The sequence below is a fragment of the Diabrotica virgifera genome, chromosome 7 (assembly GCF_917563875.1).
Source record: "Diabrotica virgifera virgifera chromosome 7, PGI_DIABVI_V3a".
NCBI classification, from domain to species: Eukaryota; Metazoa; Arthropoda; class Insecta; order Coleoptera; family Chrysomelidae; genus Diabrotica; species Diabrotica virgifera.
Genome location: NC_065449.1, coordinates 3,374,988 through 3,390,376, shown reverse-complemented (window position 1 = coordinate 3,390,376; position 15,389 = coordinate 3,374,988). Strand labels below are relative to the sequence as shown.

At 31.4% G+C, this 15,389-nt stretch overlaps 2 protein-coding genes and 1 long non-coding RNA gene across 3 annotated transcripts; 1 reads left to right on the top strand and 2 right to left on the bottom strand.

Moving 5' to 3' along the window:
• Nucleotides 1–6,550: 6,550 nt before the first annotated feature.
• Nucleotides 6,551–8,646, bottom strand: LOC126888377 (uncharacterized). Its single transcript, XR_007699529.1, has 2 exons — nucleotides 8,303–8,646; nucleotides 6,551–8,231 (listed from the first exon to the last, which is right to left on the bottom strand). It is a non-coding gene; the product is annotated as an uncharacterized LOC126888377 (long non-coding RNA).
• A 3,409-nt stretch (nucleotides 8,647–12,055) lies between these two features.
• LOC126888376 (uncharacterized) lies at nucleotides 12,056–13,366 on the bottom strand. Its single transcript, XM_050656573.1, has 2 exons — nucleotides 12,226–13,366; nucleotides 12,056–12,167 (listed from the first exon to the last, which is right to left on the bottom strand). Exon 1 carries the CDS (start codon nucleotides 13,199–13,201, stop codon nucleotides 12,521–12,523), a length of 681 nt encoding a protein of 226 aa, XP_050512530.1. The 5' UTR covers nucleotides 13,202–13,366; the 3' UTR covers nucleotides 12,056–12,167; nucleotides 12,226–12,520.
• Nucleotides 13,367–13,429: 63 nt separating this feature from the next.
• Nucleotides 13,430–14,716, top strand: LOC126888375 (uncharacterized). The gene is made up of 2 exons (XM_050656572.1): nucleotides 13,430–14,532; nucleotides 14,591–14,716. Exon 1 carries the CDS (start codon nucleotides 13,558–13,560, stop codon nucleotides 14,236–14,238), a length of 681 nt encoding a protein of 226 aa, XP_050512529.1. The 5' UTR covers nucleotides 13,430–13,557; the 3' UTR covers nucleotides 14,239–14,532; nucleotides 14,591–14,716.
• Nucleotides 14,717–15,389: the final 673 nt, after the last annotated feature.

Genomic DNA, 15,389 nt, shown 5'->3' with positions numbered 1-15,389 from the left:
GGAGAAGTGTATAGTAAAATCACAAAAGCACTACAAGAGAAGAAAACAGAATTTCATACATACAAACCAAAACAGGACAAAAGTTTTAGAGTGGTATTAAAGAACCTCCACCATTCAACAAACATTGAGCATATTAAAAACAACGTAGAAGACCTCGGCCATGAAGTTGTCCAGATATGGAATGTGAAACAAAACAAGACAAGAAAACCACTACCAATGTTCTTCGTCGACTTAAAGGTCAAAGAAAATAACAAAGATATATACAACACCAAACTGTTCATGAATACAAGCGTAATATTCGAACCGCCAATCTCTAGAAGAACAATACCACAATGTATGCGATGTCAAAGGTACGGACATACAAAAAACTTCTGTCAAAGAGAATACAGATGCGTCAAATGTACAGAATTTCACCAAACATCTGAATGTCCTAGAAATATAAAAGACAACACAGTCAAATGCGTAAACTGCCTGGAGAACCATCCAGCAAACTATAGAGGATACATAATACACAAAGAATTACAACAAAAGTTATACCCCAGACTGCGACAGAAAAACACAGCGACCACAACTAATAGTGCACGCACAGTAACCGCTGATAATACATATGCACAAGTTGTTACAATGCAAAACGTAACAAATAATCCTAACGGAGCAACCAATATCCAACAATCACAATCAAATGATCTCACGGAACTAAAAAATATGATGAGAGATCTAATAACCCAAATGGGAACGATCATGAATCTAATCACAACGCTTGTTTCAAAACTTTCTCAATGGATACTCAATTGTTAAAGATAGTACAGTGGAACGCCAATGGTCTGAGTCTACATGCTCATGAAATTAAAGCTTACATCATCGGCAATAACATTGATGTATTTCTAGTCTCAGAAACACATTTTACCAATAAAAACTATTTCAAAATACCTAAATATAACATCTACCACACAAACCATCCAGATAATACAGCTCATGGAGGAACAGCAGTTATAATTCGTAGCAGTATACAACATTATGAATTAGAAAGTTATCAAAAAGAATACCTACAAGCAACCAGTGTAGCAATAGAAAGTAGCACTGGTACTCTGGTTCTATCAGCAGCATATTGCCCACCTAAACACAACAACAAAAAAGAACAATATACTAACTACATAGGAACACTCGGAAACAAATTTATAAGTGGAGGTGATTACAATGCCAAGAATACACATTGGGGATCTCGACTTACAAACACTAAGGGCAGAGAATTATTGACCACAATCACAGGTAACAATTTAAGCATCAAAGCAACAGGAGAGCCCACCTACTGGCCGTCCGATCCTGCGAAAATACCAGACGCTATCGACTTCTTCATCGTAAAAGGTATTAACCCAAACTACCTAAAAATTGAAAGCAGCTATGATCTTTCATCAGATCATTCTCCTATAATATTGACGTTACATGCAAAAGTAATAAGAAAATACCAAGAACCTCAATTATGCAACCTAAAGACCAACTGGGAGCTATTCCGACAAAAACTTGATGAGAACATTGAACTAAACGTTCCACTCAAGACACCACAGAACATTGATGAAGCCGTCGCAAATCTAACAAAAGGAATTCAAACAGCAGCCTGGCACGCAACTCCCAATGTTGCCGATAATAAATCCAAAGGTGATAATCCAATTATTGTAAAAGAAAAAATCATAGAAAAACGAAGACTTCGTAAAAAGTGGCAAAACAATAGAACTGAAATCAATAAAAGGAATTATAACAGAGCAGCATCTGAATTAAAAAGACTACTACACACAATAAGGAATCAGAACGTACAAGAGTACCTCGAAAAACTAACACCTACGGAAGCAACAGATTATTCTCTATGGCGTGCTACACGAAAAATGAAAAGACCAATACAACAAATACCTCCGCTTAGAGACTCTGCGGGAACATGGGCCAGAAGTAATAATGAAAAAGCAAAGGCCTTTGCTGAACACCTAAGCAACGTCTTTAAACCTTACAACATGGACCAAAACGACGAAGATAATGAAATCTTAAATTTTCTTGATATACCTTTTCAAATGGATCTCCCAATAAAAAAATTTAAACCTAAAGAAATCCGAATGGTAATTATGGATGAAATTAATCCAAAAAAGGCTCCTGGATATGACCTAGTCACTGGAAAAATCCTGCAAAACGTAACTAAGAAAACAATCATGGCAATAACACATATATTTAATGCAATACTTACGTATGCACATTTTCCCAATCAGTGGAAAGTAGCAGAGATCATAATGTTACAAAAACTAGGAAAAGACCCCAAAGAACTGAACTCATATAGACCCATTAGTCTCTTACCAATATTATCTAAGCTATTTGAAAAAATGTTTCTACGTCGATTAGAACCAATAATAGAAGAAACAAGATTAATTCCAAAACACCAATTTGGTTTTCGTAGCAAACATGGAACAATAGAGCAAACACATCGTATAGTCAAACAAATCAGCAATGATCTAGAAAACAAGAGGTACTGTAGTGCAGCTTTTCTAGATATCAGCCAAGCATTCGACAAAGTGTGGCATACAGGACTCCTCCATAAGCTGAAGAAAAATCTTCCGTATCAATATTATTTAATTATAAAATCGTATCTGACAGATCGCTTTTCATTAGTAAAACAACAAGATGCTCGCTCAGAACTATTTAAAATAAAATCCGGCGTCCCACAAGGTAGTGTACTTGGTCCCTTACTATACCTGTTATTTACTGCTGACCTACCTACAACTAGATTGACAACAGTCGCAACATTCGCGGATGACACAGGTATTATCGCATCTCACACAGACCCCCAAAGAGCTTCGCATAACTTACAAGCCCACTTAAATAAAATAGAAAAATGGTTAAAAAAATGGAAACTAAGAGCTAATGAAACAAAATCGACCCACATGACATTTACCATGCGAAGAGAGAGCTGTCCACCAGTATACATAAACAACAAACAATTATTACAAGTAGATACAACCAAATACCTGGGCATACATCTAGATAAAAAACTAACATGGAGAAAACACATATTCACCAAAAGAAAGCAACTTGGACTCAAACTTCAACAAATGTACTGGATTCTGGGTAGACATTCAAGACTGTCAATTGAAAATAAATTAGTGGTATACAAAGCCATACTTAAACCCATATGGACATATGGCATACAGCTATGGGGCTCAGCCAGTAACTCTAACTTGGAAATTATACAACGTTTTCAAAATAAGGCATTAAGAACCATAGTAAACGCTCCATGGTACGTCCCCAACGCAATAATAGAGAGAGACCTGAAAGTTCCCAGCATCAAAGAAGAAATCAGCAAATACAGTGAAAAGTATGAAGAAAGACTTAGTGCGCATCCAAATGATTTCGCGAGTGAATTATTAAACACGGAGGGTGAAGTTCGCAGACTTAAGCGTTATAAACCAACTGACTTACCAAATAGATTTTAGATAAATTAGAACTATTTTAAGTTTTACTTTATTTTACTAGTAGTACTATCTATACATTTGTTGATAATTTAGAAAGGAAAGTTTTCATTGGAATTCTTACCTACATGTCATAGCCTAAGAAAGTCATAACTTTAACTGATTGTTCCTAACGGAACAGATTGTTAAATAAATTGGAGTAATAAAAAAAAAAAAAAATAATTATTGTAAACGTGGATTATTCGCGGTGTGCAAGTACACGGAAGGGATACGTAAAACGATCGTGCGCGAATAGCGGAGAAAACTTTTTTAAATAATTCATATTGTCAATTGAAATTGTCAAATTGACGTACATTTCATATCTATTGTCATTGAAGAAGAAAAATTATGTTACTCCACAATATTGATATGCTTTTTCTCATGAGGATCGTTCAGTGCGTCACAGTTTTTCGATTTCTTTCTAACACATTAAATTGTATGTGACAGAAAAAACGCATGTCTCTGATTACATTTCGTCAGTGACATTTATAACATTTATTCTAGTTGTCAATAGATGGCGCTATAATCGAAAAAAAATTATTTACTAATCATATAATATATCTACGAATATAATCTGTACAATTTATAAGACTATACAAATCAAAGAAAATACCATTTTATAAATGCAATAAACAGAATTGATTTGTTTTTATGCCAAATTGTAAATAAAATGTGACAACTACTGTCAGATTTAACTAAAATGTCATGTTAGAATAAATGTCATAAATGTGTATTATCACGGACTTACCTTTTTTTCTATCATTTGTGACATACTGAAAAATGCTCATGAAAAGAAGCATATGATATGCAATTATTATATAAAGGTAAATTTAATTAATTGTATTTTGCTTGCTGTACTGCATTTTAATAACTAATTTTATTTACTACATACAATTGTTTACGTTTTATTTAATAACATAACCTGAATCTGATTTTTTCTTCTTATTTCTTTGGGCTATGGCCTCTGCAATAAAGTTGCAGAGCGTAGAAATAGGTGTCGCTTTGCCGAACTTGCATGGTCCCAATACAACAAAACAAATTAATATTCAATGTAAATAAGTAAAAACTTAAATAGCGAAATAGAGAACAAGAATTAAGTTATAATCTTGAGATTTGCAGTGCATAAGCGTTTTTGCACTGCATTGTTAATAATTAAAAAACGGCTCCGAACTTTTTCTGAATTTAGAAAGAATTCTTTCTAATATTATTTGACACACCTCGCATAAAATTAACAAACTTGGATAACTGATGTTTGTATCTTGAGGTTTAGACCATGCACAGATTTTTATTAAGAATAACTTTTTTTCCTAAAATTATTAATAAAAGAGTTATTACACATGTCTAATAAATAAAAATGATGTTCGGAATCGGTAATTTAGGAAAATTTCAGAATTTTTTTTTTTTCAAGTAGAAGGCTGTTATTGCATATTTGAATATGGTTTTTAATTACAAATAACTTTTCATAATAAAATGTTTTGATATTTTGAAATATAAAGGTAGTTTGCTCTTGAGCGAAATTCATATTTTTTGACATACCTCGTATACTGTTGACAAAATTTGATATCTGATGATTATTGCATCTTAGGTTTTAGACTATGCAGAGCACTTTATAAAGAATGACTTTTTTTCGTAAAATTGATATTAAAAAAGTTTCCCATGTGGTTCCAAGTTACGCAGACACCCTGTATATTCGTATTATGAATAACCTTGGGAATTTGCCCCATTACTTTGACAGCTGCGGTTAAAACTCGCCCTGATGGAATACAGTGTTGCCAAATTTTGGCTGAGAGAAATGTCACTTTTGGCGGGCAATTCAAATTTCAGGAAGTCACTCAAGGACAGTAGAATTTAAAAAATAATATTTTCATTTTTTTCAGTCATTTCAGTATTTATGGAGGACGGAGGCTACTGATTGATAATTCCGTTCATCTTAGATGTGTTCAATTGTATGTAATTATTATAATATGTATAATATGCAAATATTTGTTTGTATGATTGTTTTTAGACTATAAATAACAGAGATATAATATAATACCATACATTAATTAAAGAATAGGATTGAAATTGATGTCTATAATTTTTTTGTTGGAGTGTTCAAATGCCAAGAGCCAGGAAGGATGTAGTAAAACTGAAGAACAAAAAAGGAATACATGATATGGATTAATAGTAATAAGGTGTAAGGCGTACAGAAAAATGAAACGAAAGCTTAAGAGATAACCAAAACAATGATAATAAATAACAAGGAAGGCCTAAACAACAGAGAAATAAAGTGCAATCAGATAACATTAAAAAAAGTATCAACCTATGCATACCTAGGTAGGGAATATAATAACTCATGACGGGAAAATAGACGCTGAAATTGCAAACGAAGGAAACAAATCGACACGAATATTTTATACCTTAAATAAACCTATACTAGGACATAAAGACATACAAATGGAAGTGAAAAGGAAGATGCATAATACAATAACACAAGACCAGTAATAACCTATGCAAGTGAAAATTGGACAATACAGAAGAAACATGAGTCAAAAATAGAAGCAATGGAGATGAAACACTTAAGAATGATTGCAGGAAAATGAAAATGGGGTAGAATAAGAAATGAAGAAGAACATAAATAGAGCCAATAGTATATCACATCCAAAATAAACAACTGGAATGGTATGGACATATCATAAGAATGAAACCAGAAAGGATGGCCAGGAAAATTCTGGAAATGGGAAACGCAACAAAAAGGAGAAGAGGACATCCCCGAAAGAATTGGAGGGATCAAATAGAGGATATAGTACATGTACGAGGGAAAACGAAAGAAGAAATGAAAAGCCTAGCCAAAAACAGAAAAGCATAGAAAAATGGGTGAAAGAAACAACGGACCATAATCCGACACCCTAATAGGCATAAGGAAAAAAGACAAGAAGAATAGATAAACTGAACAAACATTCATGAAAAATTCTTGTTTTATGTAAATTCTATCTATAAAATTTACATTTATATTGAATTTAAATATACGGATTTGTTGACACTTTTTTCAAAAAAAAAAAAGAAGTTCGATAAAGAAACAACAGTTCAGAATAATTATAATTATTTTATTTGTTCTTAAAAATATTACAAAACTAAAATAAAAATAATACAAAATGAAAATAAAATATACAAAACTACAACCACCCATTTAAGATGAATATACCTTGGGCCGCCCTTTAATGGTAAATTAATTTACAAATGCTTGCATGTAAGAACAGTGTAAAATTAGTATGGCAGAGGATCACCAGGAAATAATACGAACTTAAATAGCATTTCAACTTATTTTTGTAACTCCACACAGAAGCAAACATTTTTTTTTTTTTAACTAAAACTTTGGTTTAATAGTAAAGTTTTTAGGAATAAAAATTAAGAGGGACCCAACTATCCGAACATAATCAGTTGCATTTATTTTGTGTATCTGATGAAACGCATTTTTTTAGTACTTAAAAACTTAAGTAACATCAATTTTTTGGTGGTTTCGGTCTACCTGGGGTAAAAACTGAACATACTTTTTTATGAGAAAATGGTGGAGAGTCTAAATTTGGGATTTAATATTGAAACAATGAAAAAATGAAGCTGAAAGTTTCAAAATTTTATGTATATTTTGTATAACAAAGTATAATAATATGCCCTTAGACTACTCGTTAAACATGTCTTACACAAACATATGGCAAATATCATCAAAAGCTAAACAAGTTAAAAATATTTACTATAACTTTTTTCTACTCCCGCAAGAAGTAAATTTAATGTTGTTCATTATAGAAATAAGATATTTTTATTTTTAATTAAAAATATATGTTTTAATACTAGGTACTACATACAATACTGGAAGTATAACATTTAAAATGAAAATAAACCAATAATTTTATTGCATCTATAAGTAAGAGTCCTATGATGGCCACATCTACACTAAATTTAAAATTAAGATGCAGTAGAAATAAACAAACCAAGACAAGTTAAATGCTACTATTAGGAGCACTCCCGAATCATAACTTACAATGTATAAACTTTGAAAATCATTATTTGATTATCAATTATGATTCGGGAGTGCTCATAGTAGCATTTAATGTGTCTTGGTTTGTTTATTTCTACTGCATCTTGAATTTAGTATAGTATATTTCTATAAATATTTAGGTAAATTTAAATACCAAAACAAAATATAATGTTATTACCACTGAATGTAAAAAATATTTAAGTACAGTGAAAACTATTAAAACTCTGTTTATTTTGTGAAAAGTTACTATACACAAAGTTTATTTAGCAATAATGTATCAAACCCGGCATTACTACATCTGCGAAAGACAGTACCTCCGTTGACCAGGGGAGGTTTGGGACTATGGCCACTAATGTAGACACAATGAAATTCTAGGCTAATGTTTGTAAATGTAAATAACATGAAATGGAGATTATTTTTATAACAATACAATAATTTCGATGGTTAAACAGATTAGGTTAATCTTCATTGTACAGATCTATTTATTCTTACGCAAGCTTTCCTTAGAACACTTAGAAATGAAATGCACATTGTTTCTCACTGGCCCTGGGAAAAAAATTATGGTTACTATTGATTTGTACATCAAGTTACTTCAGGCAGGTAATATTTTATATCAACCATATACTTTGTTTCTATAAATGTTTAGATCAATTAAAAATGGTCTTCACTTGCCAATCTGTTAACATTTTTTCAACTCATGTACTGAATGTTCCATTAATTTCACATTTTCCCTAAAACAATATCAATGTAAAATCAAAAATATTCCTTTCATGATTGCATTTATTTTTGGAACTTTACATACCTTATACTTACATTTAACAAGAGTAGAGACATGTTTACATTTTCCACTATTTTCTGCTTTACAAGAACATAACATTTGGCTAATGCTCATGCCATTTGTGAAAGATACGGTTCCTTTAATTTCGTGGGGATTGGACCTTACTGAAGGAATAAACCATATTATATTTTGATGGTATGCTCAGAACTTTCCTCTATTTTTCCAGCCAAAATAACATGACCAGAGTTTAAAACTTGTTTTCCTTCTAAAACTTCTTGAATTTTGAGTACCCAAGAACTTCAAATATCCCACGATACTACTTAACTTCATGACTAAAAAATAGAACCAAACTAAATAGAAAATAGAACTTCAACAATTTTGAAAACAAAACCACATTTTTTCTTGACATAATGACTTGAATGACAGATGATTTGTGACGGAACGTAACAGTAAATCTGGCAACACTGTATTCCATCAGGGCGAGTTTTAGCCGCAGCTACTTTGACTACGGTCAGATAATAAAGAGAAATGACAGCCTATCTCACTCACGAAGACTTTAACCAATCATTTGTTAACACCATACCTGAATGTCACAAATAAAATAATCGAACGAGGCTTAACTCGGCAATATGTCAAAAGTAATACAGATGACGATGACAGTTGATGACAGACAGTTTGTTTTCAATTAATTTCAATATCATTTTGTTTTTGTTTTGTATTTTGTTTTCCACGGTTTCCACGTGTTTTTACTGGTTTACAGTAGTTGTCAGTTACAGCTTTTATTTTTATGTTATCTTTAACTTTCGCTTGTAGTTTTTCTTAGTAATTTTAATTTAAGTTAATTCCTTAATTTTTAAAGTTTAGTTTTATTTACCTACCTTATTTTTTAAAGTTTAGATTTAGTTACCCTTAGATTAAAGAAAACCCTCTATGGGTTCTTAAATCTATGTAGTTACCTTATTATGGGAAAGACTTTGTGTGTTGTAGTTGTAGTGTAAAAAAACTAAACATGGTGTTTTATTGTTGTGTACCCTTGTGTAAAAATTACGGAAAAACAGCACAACTCCATAGGTTTCCCATTGATGATGAGGTAAGTTGTCACTGAAACTCGAATTATTATCCTATTATCTTGTTCTAAATTGAGGCGCTCAGAGCAATAGTCATTTAGCCAAATATAGAGGTGGGTTGTGTAGACCCTTGTTAATCCGAAGATTTAATGTTGCTGCCTTTATTGATATCTTCTTCTTTTGCCCTTTAATTCGTCCAATTTTGAACATAGGCTTCCCCCAGTTTCCTCCATTCACTTCTGTTTAGTGCTTTCTGTTTCCAGTGCGTTCCTCTGATCTTTTTAATGTTGTCTCCCCATCTCATCTGGGGTCGTCCTCTTGCTCTCTTTCCTGTCCATGGTCTCCATTGTTGTATCGTGGTATTCCACCTATTGTCCGTTTGTCTAGCGTTATGACCTGCGAAGCTCAATTTTAGCCTAGCTATATGTTGTCCTGCGTCTTTGACTTTTGTTTTATTTCTTACCCAGTTGTTTTGCTTTTTGTCTGTTAATTTTACTCCTAACATTGCTCTCTCCGTGGCTCTTTGTGTCTTCATTATTTTATCCATGTTTGTTTTGGTCAAGGTCCATGTTTGGCAGGCGTATGTTAGAATTGGGAGTATGGACTGGTCAGACACTCTTGTTTTTAAGTATTTTTGTATTTTTTTTATTCTTTAGGACCCATTTTAATTTCCCAAATTCTGCCCAGGCTAATCTGACCCTTCTTTTTACCTCCGCTGTTTGTTTTGCCTTATTCGTTTTTATTATCTGTCCCAAATATATATAATCATTAACTGCTTCTATTGTGATGTCGTTTAGTATTACGTTTCTATTATCTTGTGTGTTTGTCATTTTTTTGTTTTGGCAAAATTCATTTTTAGACCTATTTGTTCGGATTCATTTGTTAGTTCGGTTAGCATGGTTTGTAGTTCTTCAAAACTTGTTGCTATTACTACTACATTGTCGTACATATCTTAGGTGGTTTAGTTCTCTTTTCTTTCATTTCTTCATTAATCTTATTAATTTCCGATTCTTCCTTTGCTACTTGTTTTTTTTATAGTTTTCCCTTAAAGTCTGTCTATTCTTCTGCATTTTGTCTTATTCTGCTACGGTCAATAGCCGTTGGTTTTCTTCTAGCTTTCTGCGTCTCTAGTTTGCTTATTTCTATTGTGGCTCGTAGCATGTGGTGGTCCCTGCCAGTTGAGAAATTATTAAGTGCAGTTACGTCTTCGAAGATGTGTTTATTTTGGCAGAGGAAGTAGTCCATTTCATTTTTTGTCACCTCATTTGGGGAGACCCGTGTCCATTTTCGGTAGTAAGAGTTTGGAGTTCGGTTTCGAAGACCCATGTCCATTTTTTATTGATATTATAATCTAAAAATGCTCAATTTTTGGCTTAGGCCACTGTTACTCCAAGCGTCTCAATTAATAAACAATAATATTTTAATAATATGGTTTTATATATTGCAGTTATGTCAAATTTGGATTGCCAAAATTAATGGCCAGAAATTGGCTGGAAAAACTCTGACGCACATTCGAAAATCATATAGAATATGCGATTTGCACTTTTCCGAAAGTACAAAAATTCCTGATGGTAAAGGTAGACGAGGATCAACCATAAAGTTCGGAAGCATACCATCTCTACATTTACAATCTACCACTATAGGTTAGTTACCTCTTTATAAAAATACAATTAATTCAGCTATTTGCCTGTTTGAATTTGGTTGAATCTTAAAACATGAAAATGGATAAAAGTAATGCTATAGATAGGATACATAGATCTTTATTTAAATAGAAAAACCTAAATAACCATACAATATAAACAAAACATACAATATAAAGAAAGTATACTATAAATTTTTGAATAGAAACTTTTTTTATTCTGGGTTTGTCAGTCTGATATATAATTAAGGCCATCGGTACATAATTCACAAATATTTTACGGCTATCCCTACTTTTTCTGTCTTTACACAGCAAATTACGTGTTGTAAAATTCACACTGGTATCAACTGGTATGGATATGTAAACTTTACTTGACAATGTCATCATTATCATTAACTTTAAAGATGGCTTTTGAATGTTCTTGGATAACTGTTACTTGTATAATTAATTGCCTTAATTAATAATTCAGTTAATTAATATGATTATTTCATTCATAGGAGATTCTGTCTCTGTCCAATAGAAAGCTACAGAAATCTAAATTAAATCGATAATTTTTGATAATTTCCCGTCATCAAGTATATTATGTCAGATGCCCTTCGTTGCTACGAAAACATACATTCAGTGACATTAATGACAAATTAATGTTTTAAAAATTATAAAAGTGATGACTTTCAACCGTGAAATATTTATAACAACTGTGTGTTTAATTGTACTAATCTGTACTTACATAAATAAATTACAATAAAATTTTGGTTTTGAACATTTTTATTCATGAAATAATCGCAACAAATTGCACTCAATCTCTAAAATTAATATAGAATTTTTGCCCTCGTGACACTTTGAAGTAATTTCACTCGCCTTTGCCTCGTGAAATTAAAACTGTCAAAGTGACACTCGGGAAAAATTCAATAATTTTAGAGCTCTTGTGCAATTACTACTGATTATTTCATTCATAGGAGATTCTGACCAATAGAAAGCTACATAAATCTAAATTAAATCGATAATTTTTGATAATTTCCCGTCTTCAAGTATATTATAATTATATATATATATATATATATATATATATATATCAAGTAGTGACTCTTGAGGATGCAGTCAGTTTATTTGGCCCACAAGACAAAGAAAACTCTTTGACTTACTGTCAAGCTTTCGAATTATATTTAATTCTTTTTCAAGACATCTACAAAATTTATAAATATAAAAATTAAGTAATTACAATGTATATTTTGTTTACTCACTAGTCGTTGAGATTGGTTGAAAAAGTTGAAACTTTACTAGAAGGACAATCACACACATATTAAAATATTTAAATAATTTTAGTCAATCTATTACATTATGTTGTGTCCATGGTTCGTTGTTCAACATGTATGAAGTGTATACCATTTCTTTAGAAGGAAAGCAAAACCAGTAACAATAGTTTTTTTTTATAATTACAGTTATTAATTTGATTGATGTAAAGTAAATTAGTCCAGTCAATGTGTCTACCAGCATAAAATGAATTTTTAATGGTGGAATGTACGATAGAAAATCAGATTATGATGTTGTGTCAAATGTTTGTTGATGTGCTAATATGTAACAATAAATGTTACTTAATTTGTCTATATCTGACTTTCTATTTATACATTTTCTATTTTTCTGGATGTGTGTCATTTCTACAAATAACCTTTTCTGTTCATTTTTCACCCTCTCTAAGATTGACGCTTGTGAAAAATTAAATGTATGATTTAGATTAATTGAGTGATCTGCTAATGCACAAGCTTGCGATTTTTTTGTATTAATATCACTTCTGTGGGAAATTATTCTGCTGTGTAATGTCCGAGATGTTTCTCCTATATAAACCTTATCGCAGTCTGAGCAAGGTATTTGATACACAACTTTTGAACTTTCCTTAGTCGTAAGTGGATCTTTAGTTTTGGTGTATAAATGTGCTATAGTTTTAACGTTTCTGGTAGCAATTTTTATGTTTTCGAGTCCTTTAAATAATTTGAGAAGTTTTGGTGTTAAGAATGGAATATAAGGTAAAGATCCAAATGTTTGTGGTGTTGTTGGTACTAAGGTGTCGATTGTTGGGCTAGTGTTTCTTTCTTGGCTTGCCATATTCACTGTGGGTGGTTTTTTATTGTTGGTATTGTCAATCAATGTGATGGAAGCTGGAGAGGTAGCAGTACTAAAAATTAATTTATTAAGTAGTCCTACTGGATAAGAGTTTTCCATTAATATGTTTTTTAGTCTCTTCAAACTCTTTTCTCTATATGTTGGATGAGATATTTTTATTACTCGACTTTTTAGTTCCAAAATTAATTTTATTTTTGTTCTTGTAGGATGTTCAGAATAGTAATTTATGAATCTATTGCTAGAAATCGGTTTTCGATACCATTCTGTTTTGAGACTATTATCTTGAAACAGAATGGTATCGAAAACCGATTTCTAGCAATAGATTCATAAATTACTATTCTGAACATCCTACAAGAACAAAAATAAAATTAATTTTGGAACTAAAAAGTCGAGTAATAAAAATATCTCATCCAACATATAGAGAAAAGAGTTTGAAGAGACTAAAAAACATATTAATGGAAAACTCTTATCCAGTAGGACTACTTAATAAATTAATTTTTAGTACTGCTACCTCTCCAGCTTCCATCACATTGATTGACAATACCAACAATAAAAAACCACCCACAGTGAATATGGCAAGCCAAGAAAGAAACACTAGCCCAACAATCGACACCTTAGTACCAACAACACCACAAACATTTGGATCTTTACCTTATATTCCATTCTTAACACCAAAACTTCTCAAATTATTTAAAGGACTCGAAAACATAAAAATTGCTACCAGAAACGTTAAAACTATAGCACATTTATACACCAAAACTAAAGATCCACTTACGACTAAGGAAAGTTCAAAAGTTGTGTATCAAATACCTTGCTCAGACTGCGATAAGGTTTATATAGGAGAAACATCTCGGACATTACACAGCAGAATAATTTCCCACAGAAGTGATATTAATACAAAAAAATCGCAAGCTTGTGCATTAGCAGATCACTCAATTAATCTAAATCATACATTTAATTTTTCACAAGCGTCAATCTTAGAGAGGGTGAAAAATGAACAGAAAAGGTTATTTGTAGAAATGACACACATCCAGAAAAATAGAAAATGTATAAATAGAAAGTCAGATATAGACAAATTAAGTAACATTTATTGTTACATATTAGCACATCAACAAACATTTGACACAACATCATAATCTGATTTTCTATCGTACATTCCACCATTAAAAATTCATTTTATGCTGGTAGACACATTGACTGGACTAATTTACTTTACATCAATCAAATTAATAACTGTAATTATAAAAAAAACTATTGTTACTGGTTTTGCTTTCCTTCTAAAGAAATGGTATACACTTCATACATGTTGAACAACGAACCATGGACACAACATAATGTAATAGATTGACTAAAATTATTTAAATATTTTAATATGTGTGTGATTGTCCTTCTAGTAAAGTTTCAACTTTTTCAACCAATCTCAACGACTAGTGAGTAAACAAAATATACATTGTAATTACTTAATTTTTATATTTATAAATTTTGTAGATGTCTTGAAAAAGAATTAAATATAATTCGAAAGCTTGACAGTAAGTCAAAGAGTTTTCTTTGTCTTGTGGGCCAAATAAACTGACTGCATCCTCAAGAGTCACTACTTGATATATAAATCTACAGTCAAGAATACCACCATCTTATATATATATATATATATATATATATATATATATATATATATATATATATATATATATATATATATATATATATATATATATATATATACCCCACCATGTTTCACTCTTCCATTCATTGACATTTTTCATATGTTAGGTCGTCCGACCGACATAGCTCCACAGTATATGGAGGAGCGAAAGAAATCAATGTAAGTCGATTTAATTTATCATATTTCACCTTTCTACAACTTTTTAGGGGGACGACTTATTATGGTTTTTTTAACATTTTGTATAATTTAGTTTGAGACATGACCGAGAGTTGCGGCGGCGCCACCGCTCTACGTATATTGACTGCAGTATACGAAATGTAGGTATTTCCGATGGTAGGTCTTCCGCTGAATATATGTTTATATTTTTACATAGCATAGGTATTCCGCAAATCGGGCAACACTGCATGCAATTAAATCTATTTTAGGAATATTCGACTGTTGGTCTCTCGCGTCGTTTATCGCCTAATATCTTGAAGTATTAGCACCGTTTATTTATGACTACCTATATAGTGTTTTCATAAATAAATGCGTGTATAATTTTTCAGTGTTTTTTTTTATTTTTGATGTTTTTTGTTTCTGTTTTTTTTGGTTTTGGTTTTTTTTCCATTGTTTATTAAACTATGT